This window comes from Dipodomys spectabilis, unplaced genomic scaffold, assembly GCF_019054845.1.
Source record: "Dipodomys spectabilis isolate Male_0828 unplaced genomic scaffold, ASM1905484v1 ptg000107l, whole genome shotgun sequence".
Classification (NCBI taxonomy): domain Eukaryota; kingdom Metazoa; phylum Chordata; class Mammalia; order Rodentia; family Heteromyidae; genus Dipodomys; species Dipodomys spectabilis.
The window spans coordinates 4,174,923-4,198,620 of NW_024870784.1; the positions used below are offsets into that span (position 1 = coordinate 4,174,923).

The 23,698-nt window shown below is 40.0% G+C and overlaps 1 protein-coding gene across 1 annotated transcript in view; it reads left to right on the forward strand.

The window, feature by feature from the left end:
• Ttc3 (tetratricopeptide repeat domain 3) overlaps positions 1-23,698 on the forward strand; it is a 129,978-nt gene that overhangs the window by 32,344 nt on the left and 73,936 nt on the right. Inside the window, exons 11-14 of the mRNA XM_042687181.1 lie at positions 10,001-10,055; positions 20,651-20,813; positions 21,799-21,844; positions 22,932-23,055. Of these exons, the coding sequence (XP_042543115.1) occupies positions 10,001-10,055; positions 20,651-20,813; positions 21,799-21,844; positions 22,932-23,055 (388 nt within the window). The remainder of the gene's footprint in view (positions 1-10,000; positions 10,056-20,650; positions 20,814-21,798; positions 21,845-22,931; positions 23,056-23,698) is intronic.

Below are 23,698 nucleotides of genomic sequence, written 5' to 3' on the forward strand. Positions count from 1 at the left end.
TTCCTGCCCGGGTTGGACTTGAACCATGATACTCAGATCTTAGCCTCCTGAGTTAGGATTACAAGTGTAAGCCATTGACACCCGGCCTTTGTTAAAAACTAGGACATAAATTATAAATAGGAATATCTAGCAGTATAGACTATTGTATTTCATTATGTCCTGCTTTTCTGTTAGAAGGGCTTAAGGTGAACTAATAGTACATCCACTGTAGAAAAATATTCAGAGCCTTACAAGTAGAAAGCCTAGTTAAATCTAGGATCCTGAGAGCAAGTACTCATTGTTCACAAAGAAGACACTAGCGGCTTAGTTGGAGAAATTTCTCATTTATTTATGCAAATACTATACAGTGTGAAGGGATTCATTATGGTATTTCCACTCATGGATATAATATAATTTTATCACATTCACCCCTCTATTACTCTTGCTTATACATCTTTCCGTTCCCCTTTTTAGAAAAAAAAACTTGCAATTTTAAGAAATAGATTTGATATATGCATGACCTTTTCATATTTGCATCTGAAATAAACTTTTATGCCTTGCTAGTAATGTTAATTGAATGATAAAGTAGAAAAAAATCTTAGCACTATCACTGTTCACAAGAAGAAGATGCTTTTTTTCTTTTGGAAATGCAGTTTGTAGTTTTACAAATGGGTTTTTTGGTGAAGTCATGACAGCTGGGAGCCTGATAATCAGTTGTTTTTCAGTAGAAGCATTTCATATTGGGATGTGGGAGTGGGGAAGATAGTATGTTCTTAGAATGTAGCTTAAAAAATAACACTTACTGTGTTTTTCTTTTATTATAAACAGAACACATTCTCATGGTAGAAAATTTGGAAAATACAAGAGTTTAAAAAGAAGAAAATAAAAATCACCAGTAATCCATCCACCTTGGAGAATACTGCTGTATTAACATTATGCAGCTTTTAGGTGGCTTAAACCATGGATAATCTGAGGCTTTCTAGACTAGAGGATTGGATGGGTTTAACACAGTCTTTCATCAATACCACTGTTCTCAACTGGTTCTGACAAAGAATGAGCTGCAAATATCTAGGTTATTGCCTATGGCGAGGTCCAGAGTTGCAGATATTCTATGCTGTATGAAGGTGAATCTGTGTGCTTTCAAGAGCAGATGGATAGGTTTACAACTTGGTTAGCCTCTTGGGTAAATTGAGGTGCTTGTCTGAAACCTTTGTGGGAAGAAGGTTATCCTCTAGCTCTCAGAGCTAAGAGCAGACCGTAGTAATTTGTTTTCCTTAGTACTTATTGCTAGATACATGAGGAGATCCTCCTAAAACCCTTCTGAGAGAGGAGGTAAATGAAGGTGGAAACACTGAGGCCTGCTAGCTTGGCGAGGTAAAAGCCAAGAGCAGGGTAGGATTTATCCTTGTACCTCCTTGATGTCCTAGCATGTCGTTGAACACTGCTTCCCCTGCGGGCAGGTTAGCCCCACTTAAGAGCCCATTGTTCCTTATTAGGCAAAGACCAATATGAGTTGGATGCCTCCTTGGTACCTGAAGGTTTGATACATGGGTCTTGCTCAAGTTTCCTATCTTACACATTGTCCCTATGATTGGCACAGCAGTATTGGGAAAATGTTTTCAGAATCTACCTTTTGATGAAGTTAGTAAATGATGTAACTTAGGAATGTTGTCAGCGGTAAGATGTGCCATCAATACAGGAGGACATATGCCCTAAAGAATGGTTTATAGGTAAATTGCAAGGATTGAGATGTTTAGAAACTCAAAGTGATGCTAGATCTGCCATGGGAATCTGGCTGAGCAGCTGCAGGGTTAGCTAGGAACAAAGCATCTGCCCTCCACCCAATTCAGGTAAGGATGCCACTCCTCAGTTCCACAGGGCCAGACTTCTTATTTGCTGTTGTGAAAGCAAGAATTTAAAGGAACTGCAATGGAATATTTTAAATATTTTAGATTAATTCCAGAAAAAGGGGAATATACTGATTCAAGCCAAGAATGCTAAAATTATGCTGAAATAATTGAATCTTAAAAATTTAGAAAGTACAAGTTGAAATATTGAAAACCTCCAATTGGAAAAATAATTTTGGCAATAATCTCTTAAAGGGTAAAATAGTGCTATACCTTACAACATGGCTGATGCTTTTCTAAGTACTTTCTACATATTTACTTGTAAAACCCTCACAGCTGTGAGAGGTTGATACTGAGATAGAGGCCAAGCATATTAGGTAGATGTGCTGAAGCCAAACTTTGTAGTTAAGCCTAGATGCAGAGTCTCTGTGGTTAGTTGCTATGCTAAGCTGACAATAAAATAAAGGGGAAATGTGTTTAAACATAAACAAGTGATCCAATAGTCAAACATTTACTAGAACCTGATTATCCTTACATGACATGCAGATTAAAAACTATAAGTTTCTCTTTCATACCCATCAGATTGGCAAAAACTTGTAAAAACCTTGTAATACCAAGTGTTTGAGAGGATGTGGAACAAAGGAAACTTTCATACTCGTCTGGAGAAAGTATAAATTGGTACGGTCACTTTGGAGAGCAATCTGACAAGGTGAAGATGTGCAGCCCACTTCTAGGGTAATCGCTTCCAAACCCAAATGTGTACCCAAGGAGACCACGTGCAAGGCTTCATATAGCATTGTCTATAAGAGTACAGATGTGGAAGCAACCTAAATATCCATCACTAAGAGAATGGATAAGTTATGGTATATTCATACAATGGAATTCTAAACAGTCATTAAAATGAATGTAATGTTGAGTGAAAAAAAAAAGTTGCAGAATGATTTATACAGCATGCTGCCATTTATATAATGTCCAAAACATGCAAAAACAAATGTGCATATCTATAATATAGAGTATGTATTGAAAGTGTTTAAAAATGCATGGGCATGTTAAAAACCAGAGGAATGGCTATCTCTGAGAAGGAGGGAAAAGGATTTGGAGGGAGGGAGGGGTATGCACAGTGATTTCAACTGTAACCTGGAAAAAAAAAGAAAGAGCTGAAGTAAATATGGCAAAATGTGGATTTCTTGCTGAGTTGGTTCACAAATAGTACGTAAGTGTTCATTGTGTTAATGTCATTCTCTTTTATGTATACTTGAAATGTGGGGAAAAAAGTGAAACCAAGCGTGACTTAAAATGCACACGAAGGTAAAAATAACCCAAGACTGTGATCATGAAACATCAAGGGTAAAATAAGTAAAAATGAAAAGGTTAAAAAACAAAACAAAACATGTATTTTAAGTCTAGTGGCAAGGAGAAAAAGCTTGAGATTAGTGAAGAGTGAGTTGGAAAATATGCTTCATTCATAAGTGGTTGAAGATGGTTGTGGTAGTGATTTTAATCTAAAATAACTGTAAATCTGATCACCTGTGTGTGTGTGAGTGTGCGTGTGCATGCGTGCACGCGCTTGCACACACATGCTGGTCCTAAGGCTTAAACTCGGGGCTTGGGACTGCCCTGAGCAATTTTGTTCAAGGCTAGCATTCTACCACTTGAGGCACAGCTCTACTTCTAGCTTTTTGGTAGTTAATTGGTGATAAAAATTTCATAGAGTTTGCTACCTAGGCAGACTTTGAACAATGATCTTCAGCCTCCTGAGTAGTTAGGGTTACAGCCACCCACCCGGCCAGAAACCACCTTTGATTTGGATATAGGTGAGTCTAAGAGCCAATCGAAATGTCTCTAGGTTATAGATGTGCTTGAAGATGGGTTTGAGGGGGACGGTAGGTACAGACATGGGACATCTCTACTGCCTTCTGTCCCTCTGGCCACCACAGCTTATCTCCTTTGGAGCCTTCAAGGTTAAGAATGTGTGCCATGAAGAATCCCAGGTCTCCTCACTTTGATGAGAGTCTGGTCTTCTAGAAGTGTACTTTTTATAGTTTTGTTACCTATAGGATCTTAGTCGAGTGGTAATTGTAATTAAAATATCCAGAAAATTTCAGCTCAGGGGAGAATCCAGAAAAGGGAGTTGGACATATCTCTACCTGAGGTACTTAGAATAGTTGATGTGGTATTTATAGCAGGCATTGCTTACTTACTGTTTAATTTAGTGTTATCTGAATGGTGCACATGTAGAAAATTCTAATTCTGGAGTATAATGACCATTGTAAGGGGAAATGTAATTGGAGAAAGGAAAAAATTAGCTTTGAATATTTTTTAATTGCTTTGGAAATTCATGGAATTTTTCAAGTTTTTTACTTGACTTTTTGGTATTTATGGATCTGTCACATCATATTCCCTCCCATCACTTACCAACCATGATTAGTAACAAACAGACTTTAACTGACTCCTGTGTTGTGTTTTCTAAATTCTCTGAGACCAGAGCTATAGCAGCTTTCTGTGACAATTTAAATTTGTGTGTGGGCTTTAGTTTGAATGTGCTGGTTTGGTGAATTTAGTCCTGATTTTAACTCTCAGATTTATATAAATTTTATTTTTATTTAAAAGCCACTGAATTAGCTTTTGAAGAAAACTTTACAATATTCTTTGGGGTACATTCTTTTTTTTTTTTTTTTTCTGGTACTGAAGCTTGAACTCAGAGCCTGGGCACTGTCCTTGAGCCTCTCTGTGCTCAAGGCTAGTGCTCTACCATTTGAGCCACAGTGCCACTTCCAGCTTTTCCTGTTCATGTGGTACTGAGGAATTGAACCCAGGGCTTCATGCATGCTAGGCCAGCACTCTACTGATAAGCCACATTCCCAGCCCTTGGGAACACTTTTTAAAATGAAACCAAGCAAATGCATATGATAAAAGTCTGATTAGAAAAGAATATACTAAAAACTCATGTCCAGCATAGATCGATTTCCTGTTACTTTTCAGAATCCACTGCTTTATAAAATTTGCAAAATGACTAATTCATTGCTTATAAATAAACATTCATTAGCCAGTAGCTGGTGGCTCATGCCTGTAATCTTAGTTCCTCAGGAGGTTGAGATCTTGGGATCAGCTAGCTTATAAGAGTCCATGAGACTCTTACCTCCAATTTACCACCAGAAAACCAGAAGTGGAGCTATGGCTCAAAGTGGGAGAGTGCTAGCCTTGAGTGTCCTCAGGGACAGCATACAGGCCATGTGAGGAGATTGAAGCCCCACGAATGACCAAAAAAAAAAAAAGGAAAAAAGAAACTTTTGGAGTTATTATTTCTTTGTTGATCTAGTTAGTCCTTGAAAGTAATGAGAAGGTCAATAAATAGCATCTCCTTCCTCAGCCAGATCTAGAATCAGTTAAGGAATTGATGCAGGTGATCACAGATTACCATCAATGATAGAATCTTTGGAGTTGGCCTTAAGGCTGATAACTGAGTGATTCATTACTAAGTCACCTATACCACAGAACTGGCTAACCAGGGCCCTGTAATGTTTAAGCCTGGAAAAAAAGAGAATCTGGTGGTCTTACCAGATTTTAAGATCCCAGAATAAGAAAAAGACTGAGGTGTATGATTGGTCCCCTCTATCGCCATTAGATAGAATTAGGGATGAAGAAGGGAAAGTATTGAGGAGTAGTTACTCTAGTAAATGTACATGGAGACTAGAGGAGGGAAAATAGATATGCTTTATTGAAATGTCTACTGTGTGTATGAGGCAGTAGGTGGGGCAAACACATTTAACTAATAAGTTGGAGTAACTATACTATAACTCTGATTTTTATCCTCTGTTCAGTATTCTCATCATGTTACACAGTTTTCGATAGTAAACAGCCATTTCTATCTCTTAAGTCACGTCATTTTCATAGATCTGCTGTTTCGTTGCTGTCTGAAGTCAAACTTGTTCACCTGGCTGCTGTGGTTTGGATGAGTAGGAGCTTATTGTAATTTAGTTAGCACACTTGGCTTGAGTAGTAGGATGTGGCCATGTAGGCTACTTTGAGGCTATGACTGGTAAGCAGATTTTCAACTGGAGGGAGGAGGTAGTAGTACTTAAAAAAGCCATGCTGCTTGCAGTGAGGAGATTGTTTGAAGTGTTGGTGGCGGTTGTAGGACTCCCGTCTGGTGATAGTAAAGGTTTGGATTAGTATAGTAGTTATGGAAAAGGAAAAGTGGAAGGATTAAGATAGTTAAGTTAAAGTTGATCGATGGTGGTTGCTGGGAAATGAGAGAGAAGGCAGTGAGGAGGACTGCTCTGAAGTTTCTGGCTTAGCCTGGGGCTTCTAAGCCCTCTTTTTGATACTGTGATCATTTGGAAAGGAATACATTTTTAGGAGGCAGAACTTGACTTTACTGTTGTACATACTGAAGTGTCTGTGGAACAACAACATTGGAATATTATGAAGCAATGAGTTAGGGAGTCTGGAACTAAATAGAGTAAGAAACATGTTTAACATAGTTGACCTTGATGATTGGATCTTGGAGATTAGGATGAGGTTACTTGGACAAGTAGGTCTCAACGTAGACTATGCATTGGAATCCCTTGAACTTTGAAGAAAGACCACCCATTCCAGAGATTGTTGTTTAATCTTTCAAGGTTAAAGCTTAGACATGGGACTTTTTGTGGCTTTGAGAAGCTTCCCAAGGATACTAATGTGCAGGTGAAGTTGAGACCACAGATTTAGCTTGAGGAACACTTAATAGTTGATGGCCAGTTACTGATCATTAACTCTTACTAAGGATGCCAGCCCAGGAGACTATTCAGAGGTGGACAGACAGAAGTCTTATCTGTCTGTCTTATCAGGGTAGAGTTACAGAAGTAGGTGAGTGACCAGCAGTGTCTAGGCTGCTGAGAAGCAGTTATAAAGTATTTGGATTTAGCAGTCGGAACATCATTTACTACCCATAGAAGCTGTCAGGGAGAAGCTTGAAATAGAAGACAATTATTAGTGTGAATTGAGAAATTTAAAGACATGGTCAGCTAGTGTAAACAGTTGTAACAGCTCTGGAGAGAGTGTGAAGCCCAGAAGGCACACCCACCATTGGATTACATGTTTTGGGCTTTAGATACTACTAAACTGATTGAACTGATTCAAATGGTGAAGAGAACCGCATTTAGAATTTCAAAAAGACGGTGGCTCTAGGGTGTCATAAGACTACATTCTTCTAGACCAGACTGTGACTTAGTCAGCAGGCCACCTTCTCAGGATGGCAGCATGGCTACAGTGATTCACAGGTCAAACCAGACATTAGATTCCAGCAAAAGAAACTTTCCTTGTAATCTTAGAAAACAGATTGATACATAATCCAACATTAAGTGTATAGTTGAATTTTCAGAAATCCACCAACTGAAGCCAGCACCTGCCTCACAAGCCCAGTGCCTCTAAAGTCCTGCTTGTCCACCTTCCAGTCCCTATCTACTTTGTCCCCCCAGGATTACTATACGACTCCACAGGTTACTTTAACCTAGTTTTGTGCAATGTGAGTTGAACTGTGCACTGCGTGCTCTTTTTTATTTGGCTATTAGCATTGTTTTCAGGATCCATATTGTTGCATGCACTTGTAAAGAGTTCATCTATCGCATGAATATACCACATTTTATGCATTGTGTTGGTGGGCATCTTGGTAAGTGCCTAGCACTTGGCATTTAAGATAGTGCTGTTTTGTGAATATGTATTACCAAATTTGGTATAACCATAGTGGAATTGTGGGGACAAAGGTATACTTTCATTCAGTTTCACTTTTCAGAGATCTTGTGGGATTGTATCATTTTCCCATCTTAGCAGCAGAGTAGAGAATTTCAGTCCCATGTTCTTACCAGCACTTAATACTTTGCATTATTTTAGACATTCTGGTGGATATGTCATGATATGGTGCGTTTTTATAAGTTGATTAAGGGTGTTTAATTTGGGTAAGTTTTCATATGTATATCGCCCCCCCCCCCCTTTTTTTTTTGTCGTGATCCGCTTTGATCTCAAGGCTATATGCTTCAAGGGCAGTTCTCACCACCTGAACCGCATCCCTGACCCTTGCTTAATGCTGGATAGTTTGTTTTGTTTTGTTTTTTGGGTCCGGTCGTGGGGCCTGAACTCTGGGCCTGAGCGCTGTCTCTCAGCTCTTCAGCTCAAGGCTAACACTCTACCACTTGAGCCACAGCGCCACTTTCGGCTTTTTTTTTCTTTTTGCTTATGTGGTGCTGAGGAATCGAACCCAGGGCCTTATGCATGCAAGGCAAGCGCTCTACCACTGAGCCACCTTCCCAGCCCCAATGCTGGATGTTTTGTGAAATACCTGTTAGTGTTTGCTTTTTTCTTTTTGTTCTTTGAGTTAAATGACTTCCTGATTTGTGCTTTGTGCAAAGTTCTTATTTTGTGCTCTGGATGAGGATCATTGGTTAGACAATATTTGTAATATGTTACATGTATCTACTCAGTGGCTTGAATTCTCACTCCCGATATTGGTTTCACCAAAAATGTTACTGATTTTAACATTTATAGTAAGTACTTCTTTTTATGTGTTTGTTTTTTTTAAAAACTAATCTTTGTATACCTTAAGGCCATCAAAATGTTCTGTGTTCTAAAACTTGCTATTAAATTTTCAAGACTCCTGGAATTGTTTTGTTTTGGGTTTTTTTTGGCCAGTCCTGGGGCTTGAACTCAGGGTCTGGACTCTGTTCCGGAGCCTCTCTGTCCTCAAAGCTAGCTAGCACTCTACCACTTGAGCCACAGCACCACTTCTGGCTTTTTCTGTTTATGTGGTACTGAGGAATCAAAACCCAGGACTTCATGCATGCTAGGCAAGCACTCTACCACTAAGCCACATTTCCTGCCCTGGAATTGTTTTGTTTTTGTTTTTGTTGTTGTTGTTTGTATGATGTCCATTTGGCTTAATAGCATTTTTCCATGTACTATAGTGTTACTTTTGTAATAAATCAATAGATTATGTTAAACTTTTTTCTCTGTCAAGTTTCCTGACTGTTGTTTTTGTACATAACCTTTTAATAGTTACTAATTTCTGGTGGTTTTAAGTTAGCTGGATTGTTCTTTGTTACTGATTTTGGTTTTTGGTTTTGGTACTCAGGCTTGAACTTAGGGCCTCTTTGCTATCCCTTAGCACTCTAGTACATGAGCCCCAGCTCTGCTTACAGCTTTTTGTTGGTTAATTGGAGATGAGTCTCATGGTCCTTCCTGCTTGGGCTGGCTTCAAACCACAATCCTCAGATCTCAGCCTCCAATAGCTATGTTTCCAGATGTAAGCCACTAGCACCCAATTTAAGAGTGATGAATTATGAGTGTGAATGTGAACCAGTAAATTTTATTTTAGACAAATAGGTAAAGGGAAAACAGTAAACCAGTGAGTTTGACCTCCTGAGAAGACAGTAGGAACAGTTGAGCCAGTAAGACAAAATAAGTGAGGTTATTGGAAGGGGCTGATTTAAGGGTTTGAAAATGCTTGAGTGGGGCTGGGTCCCATGGGGTTCTGTACAATGGTGTCTAATAGTGGTACAGAACAGGAGGTCATTGATGGCTAGAAAGCTGGGAACTGAGGGTCTCCCTATGGTTTGGTAGCGCTTGACAGTTTTTGAAGTACATTTTCTAACACAATGTGTAATTTAGTGTCTAGTACAAAAGAATAGCTAGACCTGAATTATATTCATTCTGCAGAAAAGAAAGTAGGGAGGGAGTTCAGTCACTTCCTAAAGCCTCCAGAAAATCAGTAATTGAGTTAGATTTAGCTCTCTTCAGTGTAGTTTGTTTAGCAGGTGTGGAAAGTGAAACACTCAGGTGTTGTATTTTTGGAGATAAGAAGCTTCATTAAAAGTCAGAAATAGTGCAGCAAAACATACAAATAATGGCTAAGCAAAGAGATGAAGTGGGCAAGACACATGCAGTAAATGCTCCAGAAATAGAGTACCGTTACTCCTGGTCGTTGTGATCATGACTCTGGATGACTCATTGCATTCTTTTTGATTTCCTATATTTTCCACATTTCCTATAATGGAAATACATTTTCTAGATTTTCCAAAGTTAAATTATTTTTTGACTAGATGATAATAATATAGAAAATCAAGAACATACAAATACGCGACATGCAGTGTTTTTTAAAAGAATGACTGTTTAAATGCTTTATTTCTTGTTTCTATTTTTAGGAATGCACTTGGTGATGGAAAGAGAGCCATTATTCTGAAGAACACGTGGTCAAAGGTAGGTTTATTCTGTGTGTTACATTAAGACTGCTGCAACTATGAGAGAGGCAGTGTGTGAGAATGCATACATGAGCAGCCCACTGGAATCTCGAGAGTCTGGGATACCTTAGCTATTGCAAGGTACTGTTTGCACATTGTGCTTAGATATGAGAACTAGAATTAAAAATGTGGAAGGAACTATAGACTATCTTGAGTAGATAAGAGTCTCACAGACTCTTAGCCCAGGCTAGCTTTCACCGTGATCCTCAGATCTTAGTCTCCTGAGTAGCTAGTATTACAGGCATGAGCCACCGTCACCCAGCCTAATAGGGTTCATTCTTGTATCCCTTTTGGGTTCTTTTATGTTGTGGATATTGCATGTAGGGCCTTATTCCTGCTAGGCCAAGTCCCAGCTCTGGAAGGATTTAAATTTGTTATATGCAGAAAACTGAAAAGGAAAGGAGTGGAAATTGATCAGCAAAAAAGTATTTCATAGAATAGTCTTGAATAGCCAATAAAATTAAGGGACTGATACTTTCTAGTAATTAAAATGATTGAAAATAGGTACAAAAATAGAAAAATAAAGACAACAGAAAGAAGGTCTCCAGAATAGAGACTTACCTATCACAAGTAAATAAGACGATGTGATATTGTTAGGATTCTTCAGATTAGCAAAAAGTAGAGACCAAGGGTTCTGAGTGTTGTACTAAGATGTAGTCAGAAACCTTCAATAAATTGCTAAGAAATCAAATTGCTTACAAATTGCTTACTGAGAATACTATGATGTTACATTTCCCATAATTATTCAGTTCTACCTTTGTTCACCCTAGGAAATTGCTTGCTCCTATATGTATGTAGGTACTTCATTTCACACTTGTATTCATTAATACAAATTTAACATATGTGTACTTCATGAAGTATACCATTTTTTGTACTGGTCCTGAGGCTTGAACTCAGGGCCTTGGCACTGTCCCTGAGCTTTTTCGCTCATTGCTAGCATTCTACCATTTGGGCTACAGCTCTACTTCTGTCTTTTTTGATGTTTTATTGGAGATAAGAGTCTCACTGTGATCCTCAGATCTCAGCCTCTTGTGAGCTAGGATGAAAAGCATAAGTCACTAGCGCACATCAGTTTGGTTTTTTTTAGTATTGGGGTTTGAACTCAGGGCCTCATGCTTGCTAGGTATAAGGTCACTTGAACTGCATCCCTGAAGTGGCACTGTAGCTCAAGTGGTAGAGAGCTAGTCTTGAGCTGAAGAGCTGAGGGACAGCGCTCAGGCCCAGAGTTCAAGCCCCATGACCGACAAAAAACAAAAACAAAAAATGCTTTTTTACTGTTTTTTTTTTTTTTAGTAGGGTATTATTTTTGTCCCAAGCTGGTCTGGATTATGATTCTTCTATTTATGCTTCCTCCATAACTTAAATGAATTGTCACCATGCCTTGTTTTTTATTGATTGAGATGGAGCCTTGTAAACTTTTTGCCTGAACTTACTTGTAGCCATGGTCCTTTATGGTTTTAGCCTACTGAGTAGCTAGATTACAGGTGTGAACCTTGACACCCAGTTGTAGCATTGTTCTTTTGTTTTTAATAGTTCTTTTTTAAAAAAATTGTATTATAAAGGTTACGTACAGAGGGATTACAGTTTCATAAGTCAGTTAGTGAATACATTTCTTTTTAGACAGTGTCACCCCTTTATTTGCTCTCCAGTTTTTCCCTCAAGTCCCCACCTTTAGGAGGATAAGGTGGGCACAGAAATGGAAGGAAAAAGGGTGAACAAATGTAGCAGTGACTCTCACTAGACACAATGTGTCTAGCAGTGACTCTCACTATACAACTTGTGGGTGAAGACAGGAGGGAAAAACTGGGCGAGAGCAAGGGAAGGGGTGATATTGTCCAAAAATGTACTCTTTACCCGACTGAGGGAACTGCAACCCCTCCATACATCACCTTTATAATAACAATAAAAAATTAAAAGATAATAACAAAACTTTGTTTTAGTGTTTTCTAATTTAGTGTTCATTTGTACAATTTTAGCAAAGGATTCTGAATATGCCCTTTTCTTAGCCAACAGAAGTTGTACTGAATTTTATAGGGTCTAGGGAAAAGGCTGTAATTAATAAAAGTAGTGATAGGCATGAGATATATTCTCTAAGTTTAGCAAGTATGATTTATTATTTAGAATAACCCTTTGCTAACTGTATCTCAAAATGTCTAGAAGTGTAATTTTGATCTTAGAGCATACCCAAGTGATCTCTGTGTCTTCTTATACCTTGGGTACTAGAAAACAGTGGTTCTACCCTCTAAGGAAAAGCAATGTTTAGTGAGATGCATATCTGAATTGAGATCTTTAATGTAAGCCTAATAGTCTAGTTAAAAATGATCTAGAATTCATAGTCCACAAGAACACAGTACTGAGCTTACATAATAAATACATGATTTCTTTTAGTGTAAAGGTGATCTTAAAAGAGTCACATTTTCTGGTGGCACAAGGAATGGAATGCATGCCCTTCCTTGCGTATGTTAGGCAAGCCTTCGGTTACTGAGCCACATCCCCAGGCTTGGTCACTTAATTTTGATTTTGTATTTTCTCCAGGATTATCATCAAATAAAAATGTTCTTTGCAATATGTATTTATGACCAAAGTGATTTGGGCCAAGTCTAACCAAAGTTAGGTTTTTTGTTGAAGGTTCAAAAATCTCTTTAAAATATTGATTTCGGAAGGGGGGGACCAAGATGGCGACGGGGCAGTAGGGAAACACCACAGCTCTCCCCAACCAAAAAGAGAGTTCGAGTTCCAACGTTTAATCTCCCCAAGAGACCGACAACAATAAAAAGATGAACACTCAGGGGCTGGGAAGATGGCTCAGTGGTAGAGTGCTTGCCTTGCATGCCTTAGGCCCTGGGTTCGATTCCTCAGCACCACATAAGCAAAAACAAAAGCCGGAAGTGGCGCTGTGGCTCAAGTGGTAGAGCACTAGCCTTGAGCTGAAGAGCTGAGGGACAGCGCCCAGGCCCAGAGTTCAGGCCCCACGACCGGACCCCCCCCCCCCCAAAAAAAAAAAAAAAAAAAAAAAAAGATGAACACTCAGAGAAAAACAGGAGGTGGAAAATAACAAAAAAGAAAGAGAGGAAAAGAAGAATTTCAGAACAAAGAAGAGCGAAGACCCCTCCTCCAATTTTTACTGGCTGCGTGGCAGCGTGCCAAGCCACAGCCAGCTGGCCCAGCGGGGGCTGCTGGAGTCCCAGAGACACAGAGGGCTGCCTGCAGATCACCCGCGCAGAAGCCGCCTGAGGTACTGGTTTGCAGACCCGCTGATCACCACAGAGAAACCTACCAGCCGGTAGTCTCCACGTAGATCCTACCCCCACCCCTCACTCTCCATCCCAGCAGAGAGGCTCCATCCCGCCAAAGCCGCCCAGCACCGGCAGCATGACAATGGGAGCTGTTTGCAGATAGCCCAGAAGCCGCCTGAGGTACCCGTGTCAGACCCGCCGATTGCAATGACCCGGCCCGGGCTGCCGGGGGTCCCAGAGACACAGGGAGCTGCATGCAGATAACTCGCACAGAAGCCACCTGAGCCTGCACACTGTGGACCCGACAGCTTCGACAGAGGCAGAGACAGAAGAGATCCACCACCGCCCAGCCCACAACCACCCCAACTGAACTCGGATTGCAACAGCAACTGACGACCTATACCACACAGAAACAACTAGCTCCAGGGTGAGTACCCCACAGGGGACAGTGTATCCCTCAAGGGAGACCAGAGCTGGAGGGAATCCCCAGACCCTGACCCAGACTCCCTACTCCAATACCAGGACCACAGGGCCCACTAAAACTGGGAACTGTTCGAGAGCTCCACCAGCCTGTGGAGCACACTCCGCTGGCCAGGCTAGAGCAAGAGCGCCCCTGGAAGGGAGCTTAAACGCCCAAGCCAGGAACAGTGCCCCTGGGTCAAGACAACCAACAGTAGAAGAAATTTGAACTGTGTACCCCAGGCTGCATAACCTAGGTGGTATACACAGCAGCACAGGCCCAACCGGCACGCCCCAGGTGGGGGGCTGGAACCAGGCCTGGGGATCCGGCGCCTGAACAACACAACCAACTCCTCCCAACTGAAGTCAAAAGCTGAGCATACGCCTCAGCAGAGGAGAGAAAAACAGGGAACTGCACCCCCTGGGAAGCACGCCTGTGACAACAAAAGATCTGGAGGCTCAGGACAAGAGAAGCCTAAACCCCACCAAAACACGACCCATATACTCTAGGCTGGGAATTGGGCAACACAGGCCGCCAGCACCTGATAGTAGGCAGGAGCTCAGGCTGGTAAGGTGGCTCAACAGTAGAGTGATAGTCTTGGATGCATGAGGCCCTGGATCTGATTCCTCAGCATCACATAAGCAGAAAGGGTCAGAAGTGGTGCTGTGGCTCAAATGGTAGGGTGCCAGCCTTGAGCTGAAGAGCTGAGGGATAGCACCCAAACCTAGAGTTCAAGCCTACAACCAGCCCCCCCCCCAAAACAAACAAAAAACATCAGGAGCCCATAGCAGACTCCAGCATCTGGGAGAGTGTATCCAGAGCATCCGATCTTGCCAAGAGCACCCGTAGGAGCAAACACGAGCAGTCTAGGGTGCTCAAACCTTCCAAAGGCAGGAATTGCCAGCGATCTACAGCAGAGAGCCGAGAATCTTATGTAGGTCAGATCAGCAGCTGGAGGTAGGCCCCCAACAGAACCCAGATCAGGCACAGACTCTCTCTACCAATACAGAATCAGCAACCAAGCAAAGACAGACACACCAAAACAAAATTGCAGATTAGTCTCCTGAACCCCCATGGGAAAATCACAGAGAAAAATTACAAGGTTTATGACCACCCAGGATAGCAAGCTATCCTCAATAGCCAGCAGCCACTCAGGGGAGAGCCACAGTGGGAGCAAAGCAGGAATGGAAGACAAAAGCTACATCCAAGGGTTGCTGGAGGCAATGACTCAAGAAATAAAGCGAGAAATAGATCAGAAATTGAAAGAGTACAAGGATGAACTATCAAAAGAGATACAGGATATCAAACAGGAGATGCATGCAAAAATAGAGGCTGCACAAACCTGAGTAAGAAGTGAGATAAATGCCAAATTAGAGGTAGTACATACCTCATTAAGAGGTGAGATCAGTACTTTGAGAACCAACATCCAATCCATAAAGGAATCCATTTCCTCCATGCAAACCGCAATAGAAGCCACGGTCAACAGAGTGAACGAAATGGAATGTAGAGTTCAGATACAGAAGACAGAATACACCAACTGGACCAAAAAGTGACAGATAGGGAAAAATCACTCAAATTAAGCCAAAGGGAAATTCAAGAGCAAGCAAATAATGCCAAGAAATTTAACCTTCGTATAATTGGAGTGGAGGAAGGTGAGGAATTTCAGAGCAAGGGAATGCAACACCTATTCAACAAGATATTCGGTGAAAATTTTCCCCACCTCAAAAAAGAACATCTTACCTACATAACAGAAGCATATAAAACACCCAACAAGCAAGATCCCAGGAGAAACACTTCTAGACACATTATAGTAAAAATGATAGATGTGAATAATAAGGAAACAATCTTGCATGCAGCAAAAATGAAGAAGGAGCTATACTGCAGTGGGAAAAAAAATTAGAATCACTGTAGATCTCTTCACACAAACACTGAACTCACGAAAGGCCTGGGAAAGTACCATACGAGCCCTGAGAGCCAATAGCTGCCAACCCAGACTGATATACCCGGCAGAGCTAGCATTCATATTCGATGGAGAACTGAAATTTTTTTTTTTTTGGGTCCGGTTGTGGGCCCTGAACTCTGGGCCTGGTCACTGTCCCTCAGCTTTTCAGCTCAAGGCTACCACTCTACCACTTGAGCCACAGCGCCACTTCCGGCTTTTTTTCTTTTTGCTTATGTTGTGCTGGGGAATCGAACCCAGGGCCTCATGCATGCAAGGCAAGCGTTCTACTACTGAGCCATCTTCCCGGCCCCTGAAAATTTTTAATAGCAAAGAAAAACTAAATGAATACATAAACATTAAGCCAGCATTACAAAGAATACTAAGAGGGGGGACACAACGTGAAGAAAGCAACCAGGAACTGGGACCTGCACCCAGACAGGCATTAATCAAAGTCTAACTGAGCAAGCACAGGAAGAAAGGAAAGAAGAAAAACTTAGGAAAACGGAATAACAGGGACAACAATGCATCTCTCTATACTTTCTCTTAATATTAATGGGCCTAATTCACCAATCAAAAGAAAAAGAACTGCAGACTGGATCAGAAAACATGACCCATCTGTTGCCTTCAGGAGACCCACCTCTCAGCCAAACATACAAACAAATTCAGAGTAAAAGGTTGGAAAAGGATCTACCAATCAAATACCCCCAGTAAGAAAGCAGGTGTAGCTATCCTGATATCTGATAAAATAAACTTCATTAAAATCAGTACAGAAAGACAAGGACGGACACTACGTATTAATACAGGGAACAATCCAAGAGGAGGATATTACCATCATCAACTTATATGCCCCAAATATTGGTGCACCCAGATATGTTAAACAAATACTCTCAAACTTACAGAATAAAATAGATCCCAATACGATAATACTAGGAGACTTTAACACACCACTCTCACCAAAGGACAGGTCTACCGAATTAAGTGAGGCCATACTTCAAGTGGAATGAACTGACATCTACAGAGTATTTCACCCTAAAACAACACATTACACATTCTTCTCAGCAGCTCATGGAACTTTCTCCAAAATAGACCATATCATAGTTCATGCAAGGAACTTAAGCAAATACAAAGGTATCGACATAATCCCCTGTATCCTATCTGACCACAGTGGAATCAAGCTAGCTCTCAATAACAAAGCATACCGCAGAAATTTCTCTAATACATGGAAATTGAACGGCACACTCCTTAGCAATGCCTGGGTAACGGAAGAGATCAGAGAAGAAATAAAACATTTCCTACAACTCAGTGAAAATGAAAACACCTCGCAAAGGAACTTGTGGGATACAGCAAAAGCAGTCCTGAGGGGCAAGTTTATTGCCCTCAGTGCCCACATCAAGAGAATGGAGACAGACCAAGTAAATAATCTCATGTTGCAATTAAAATAGCTAGAAAAACAAGAAAAAATGGAACCTAAAGTTACTAGACGAAGCCAGATAACCAAATTAAGAGCAGAGATTAACCAATTAGAAAATCAGAAAATTATAGCCAAAATTAACCAAACAAAGCTGGTTCTTTAAAAAATAAACAAAATTGATGGCCCGTTGGCAAGATTAATTAAAAAAAGAAGAGAGGAAACCCATATTAACAGGATTAGGGATGCCACGGGAAAAATCACAACATGTCCCCAAGATATCCAAACAATCCTAACGGACTACTTTCAGAAGTTATACTCTCTAAAGGAAGAAAACCTGGCAGAAATGGATACATTTCTGGAGAAATGCAAGTTGCCCAAACTGAGCAAAGAAGAAGTAAACCAATTAAATAATCCAATATCCTACAACGAGATACAGGAAGCTATCAAAAGTCTTCCAACAAAAAAAAGCCCAGGGCCAGATGGATTCACAGCAGAATTCTATAAGACCTTTACAGAAGAACTAATACTCATACTCCTCAAGCTCTTCAGAGAAACAGAGAAGGAGGGAGCTATCCCAAACTCATTCTACGAAGCCAATATCACTCTCATCCCCAAACCAGGCAAAGACCCAACCAAAAAGGAGAATTACAGGCCAATTTCCTTGATGAACACAGATGCAAAGATCCTTAACAAGATTCTAGCTAACAGAATCCAGAAACACATGAAAAATATCATACACTATGACCAGGTAGGCTTCATCCCAGAGATGCAGGGATGGTAAGTCAATAAATGTAATCCAACACATCAACAGAGCCATTGTCAAGAATCACATGATTATCACCACAGATGCAGAAAAGGCCTTTGATAAAATTCAACATTCTTTCATGCTAAAAGCTCTGGAGAAAATAGGAATAGAAGGAACATTTCTAAAAACAATAAAAGCCATTTATGACAGACCAATAGCCAATATTATACTTAATGAGGAAAAGCTACAACCAGTTCTCCTAAAATCAGGAACAAGGCAAGGATGCCCACTGTCTCCACTCCTCTTCAATATAGTCCTGGAACCCTAAGCCAGGGCAATAAGGCAAGAAAAAGACATTAAAGGGATCTGCATAGGGAAAGAAGAAGTTAAACTATCCCTTTTTGCAGATGACATGATACTATACCTTCACGATCCCAAAAACTCCATCCCCAAACTCTTAGAAATCATAAACCACTTAGGCAAAGTAGCAGGATACAAAATAAACCCACAAAAATCAGTCGCCTTCCTGTACACTGACAATGTACAAGAAGAGAGGGAAATAAAGGGAGCAACCCCATTCACAATAACCTCCCAAAAAATAAAATATTTAGGAATTAACCTAACCAAAGATGTAAAAAAACTATTTAATGAAAACTATAAAAAGTTAAAGAAAGAAATTGCAGAAGACACTAGGAAATGGAAAGACCTCCCATGCTCTTGGATAGGCCGAGTTAATATAGTAAAGATGGTAATACTGCCAAAATTAATATACAAATTCAATGCAATTCCTATTAAAATCCCAATGACGTACATCACTGAAATACAGAAAACAGTCCAAAAATTCATATGGAACAACAAAAGACCTAGAATAGCCAAAACAATTCTAGGGTGTAAAGACAACATGGGAGGGCTATCCATGCCGAACTTCAAACTCTACTACAGAGCTATAATAACAAAGACAGCATGGTACTCGCACAAAAACAGACCCAAAGACCAATGGAACAGAATAGAAGATCCAGAAATAAATCCACAGGCCTTACAGCCAGCTGATACTCGACAAAGGAGCCAAAGACATATAATGGAAGAAACACAGCCTCTTCAACCACTGGTGCTGGGAAAACTGGGCGGCCACATGCAGAAAACTAAAAGTGGACCCCAGCTTATCGCCATGCACCAACATCAACTCAAAATGGATTAAAGACCTTAACATTAAACCTGAATCTCTGAAACTACTGTAGGACAGAGTAGGAGAGACACTTGAACTAATAGGCACAGGAAGGAGCTTCCTGAACAGAGTCCCAGGGTCACAACAAATTGGAGAGAGACTCGACAAATGGGACTACCTTAAAAAGCTTCTGCACAGCTAAATCTATCGCAACCAAGCTAGAAAGACAACCAACTAATTGGGAAAAAATATTTACCAGCAATATATCAGACAAGGGGTTAACATCCTGTATATACAGGGAACTCAAGAAACTAATCCTTCCCAAACCTAACAAACCAATTACTAAATGGGCAAGGGAACTAAAGAGGGACTTCTCAGATGAAGAAATAAAAATGGCAATGAAACACATGAGGAAGTGTTCATCATCTCTGGTGGTGAAGGAAATGCAAATAAAGACAACCCTGAGATACCACCTTACCCCAGTCAGAATGTCCCACATCCACAAATCAGCCGACAAATGCTAGAGGGGATGTGGAGAAAGAGGAACCCTATTACACTGCTGGTGGGAATGTACACTTACACAGCCACTTTGGAAAGCAGTCTGGAGGGTCCTTAGAAAGCTAAAGATTGACCTCCCTTACGACCCAGTCATACCACTTCTAGGCACCTACCCTGAACAACAGGAACCAATATACAAGGACACATGCACCTCCATGTTTATTGCAGCACTGTTCACAATAGCTAGGATATGGAAACAACCGAGATGCCCCACCACAGATGAATGGATCCAAAAATTGTGGTTTCTATAAACAATGGAATATTATGCCGCCATTAGAAATGACAGAATAATGGCATTTGCATGGAAATGGATGGAGCTAGAAGGAATCATATTGATTGAGGTAAGCCAAGAGCAAAGAGACAAACGGTACATGGTCTCCCTGATAAGTGGATGCTAAATCCAAAATGTTAGGTGATACGAAGAAATTAACAGGACTTAAGAAAAAATGCCCACTTACCTGGTCAAACCACTACTAAATATCCCCATGCTGCTGATCACATGTATGGTGTATAACATGTGAACACCGTTATATGTTACAGACTGTGATAGACAATTTGCTCCAGGAAGGTTAGAATGAACTTGTGACTTTAAATGAGCATCATTATTCCACAATACTGTGAAATTTGGGAAATTATGTAATCACTTAATCACAATTAAAAAAAAAAACCTCGGGGAAGGTAGGGAGGGAAGGGATGGCAGGGGGAAACAATGGAGGGGGTAACAATGCTCAATAGGAAGTGTACTCATTACCTCACTCATGTAACTGTAACCCTCTGTATAGTATCTTTACAATAAAAAATTTAAAGAAATATTGACTTCTTGTTAACTGTTTAAAATCGTTTGCCTATTTATAACTTTTCACTAGTTTCATTAGATAATTTCTTGAAGTATTGATATTTTTATTTATTTTTAATTGATAGGGGTCTAATCTAACATTTCCAAGTATGTAATTTGTTTTCAAGCAAATTATCGTTCCTTATCTATTTTCTTTTAAAGGATATTTTTGAGAAAAACTCAAGTTTATCTTTTGGAACAGGGTCATTATCGTTACTGTGACGCTCTTTCTATGCTGGGTGAATATGACTGGGCCCTACAAGCAAACGTAAAAGCTCAAAAACTGTGTAAAAATGACCCTGAGGGGATGAAGGATCTACTGCAGCAGCATGCAAAGCTACAGAAACAAATAGAAGATCTGCAAGGTATTTCACCTAAAATTCTTCTGGTTATAGTCAGATGCTCTTTAAAACTTATGAAGGTGGGTTTCTTGGCTTAATGAAGACCATAAACCAATTCTTAGATGACTTATATACTTATTTAGTACAGTCAAGTCATTCAAATTTTCCATTTCTGTCTGGGTAGAAGCACATTAGTGTTCCGTTCCATTAGGTAATTATGAAGGAATTATATATTTTATTTGAAAGAGATAGCATCTTAATTATATTTATTCTTTTGTGGAAAACGAGCTTTACCAGAAATTTCGAGTAAAGTTTTTGAAAGAAAATTGTAAAAACAATTTAAAAAATTTTTCTCCATTATTCAAGTTATCTTCTAAAGGAAAGGCTCTTCAGTAGAGGTGTCTGATGTTTTGCACCAAATTTGCAGACAGTTCTATAGCATAGTGAATAGATACAGATATATAGATATATATATCTATATATATGTAAGCACACACGTGCACACTCACAAACACACACCAAAAATGGATTATGCAGCCTTAGTGTTATAGATTTTCCTTCTGCTGTTAATCACACTGCCATAGTTTATCAGTGCACTTAACAAATTTTAGCACATAGCTCCTTATTTTTTTCTTATTTGAGTATTTATTGTGTATTGAATTAAGCCAAGCAGTTCAGTTTCACTAGTAGCTGTTGTCATCCAGGTAATACGATTCTAAGGTCATGAGCTCTTTGCAGATAGGTACCCTCTAATTCGAATTTATGTATTACTGTCTACTTGGCAATAATCACATGTAATTGAATCACATGTCTAAGTATGTTGTATAGCAGATTGTTGGCACTATCCTGAAATGAAAGACAACTACAATTTTGAAATAGCTTAGGTTTATTTTTCAACCTTCTAAATTTGATGTTCTTAAATATCAGCTTAATGGAAATTTAAAAATCTTGAAATCTGTGTTGCTAAGACATTGATTACTGTGTGTGTGTGTATGATTGACTTTTATAGGTCGAACATCTTACAAGAATCCAATTAAAGCTTTTTATGAGAGCAGGTGAGTTAACATCTGATTAATAGGTGGTGTTTGGAATGATTTTGCTCGTGAACTTAAGAGTCACTTATATTAGTCATCTTAGGAACTAATAGCAATCCCCCAGTAAAGATAGGGATAGTAGAGAAAAGAAAGGATTTTGTTGTTGTTGTTGTTGTGGAGGCTGAACCCTGGGCTTGGGCTCTGTCCCTCAGCTCTTTAGCTCAAAGCTAGCGCCCTACTACTTGAGCCACAGTGCCACTTCCAGCTTTTTTCGCTTATGTGGTGCTGAGGAATCGAACCCAGGGCCTCATGCATGCGAGGCAAGTGCTCTACCACTGAGCCAATTTCCCAGCCCAAAGAAAGGATTGTATGTCTGTACGTGTGTGCATGCATGCGTGCGTGCGTGCGTGCGTGCGTGTGTGTGTGTGTGTGTGTGTGTGTGTGTGTGTTCTTGTATTTAAGATGAGGTAATGTGTGTGTGAGTGGTCAGATTTATTTTTCTGATTGTTTTACTGAACCGTGTGTGTGTGTGTGTGTGTGTGTGTGTGTGTGTGTAAAGAGTAGAGATTAATAATCTGATTCTGTAGGGGAAAATGATCTGAAATGTTAATTTCAAGTTACTGTGTTTGAAGGAGACCAGTTTGACCACGAGGTCCTGGCTGCAAAAGCTATTATATAGTCTGTGTTTCACACCCTTTATCTCTGTTCTGGAAAACTTCACCAGCCTCCTGTTTTTAAAATGCTACAGAAAGACTTGAGTATGCTCACAAGGAAATAAATAATAACCTAGGTTCTGCATTTGATTACCTGACAATAAGATAGATTATTGCCTTTTCTACAGGCTTTTTTAGATTATATAAAATATTGAAATGGTCAGTAATGATGTCAATCTTCTGTTCACTTTTAATATTGAAACCCAGAATAACTTGTCTGGAACCATTATTAAAATACTATTATATAAAGCCTCATCTTTGTGGTAGAAAATCTTTTTAAAATAATACCTTGCCTTCAAAAAAGCTGATTGCTGCAGCCTGTTAGTTTGAAGGATGATGTTTTTAATGCATACTAATTAGTAGGAATAAAGTGATTATTCTTTTTATTACCTCAGGAACTCCACATCTAGGAATCTGTCAGCACCTGCATTTAGTGCATCCCTTAATTTCGTGGAGAAAGAGAAAGCTTTCAAAAAAACTAATCACGAAATGGCAAACAGTGGTCATCACAATCAAAAGGTAAACTCAGTTCAAGTTAGTTATTCCAAATATAAATAGCTTCGTGGATTTTTTTTTTTTTTTGGTTGTTGTTGTTTGTTTTGTTTTTTGTTGACCTGGGACTTGAATTCGGGGCCTTTCCGCTGTCTCTGAGCTTTTCTTCTGGAGGCTAGTACTCTACCACTTTGAGCCACAGTGCCAGTTCTGGTTGTTAATTGGAAATAAGAGTGTCATGAACTTACCTGCCCGGACTAGCATCAAACCTTGATCCTCAGATCTCAGCTTCCTGAGTAGCTAGGATTTCAAATGTGAGCCACAAGTTCCCAGCTTAGCCTTATATTTTTACAGTATTATTTAGATAATCATGGAAACCAAATAATTTGATATTATCAACCCTTTTTGTCTCTTGATATCAAGAAAATGGCTCTTTTTTTTTTTTTTGTCGGTCCTGGGGCTTGAACTCTGGGCCTGGGCACTGTCCCTGCACTATTCAGCTCAAGGCGAGTGCTCTACTACTTGAGCCACAGCACCACTTCCAGTTTTCTAGTGGTTTATTGGAGATAAGAGTCTCAAGGACTTTCCTGCCCAGGCTGGCTTTGAACCGTGATCCTCAGATCTCAGCCTCCTGAGTAGCTAGGATTACAGGCGTGAGCCACCGGCGCCT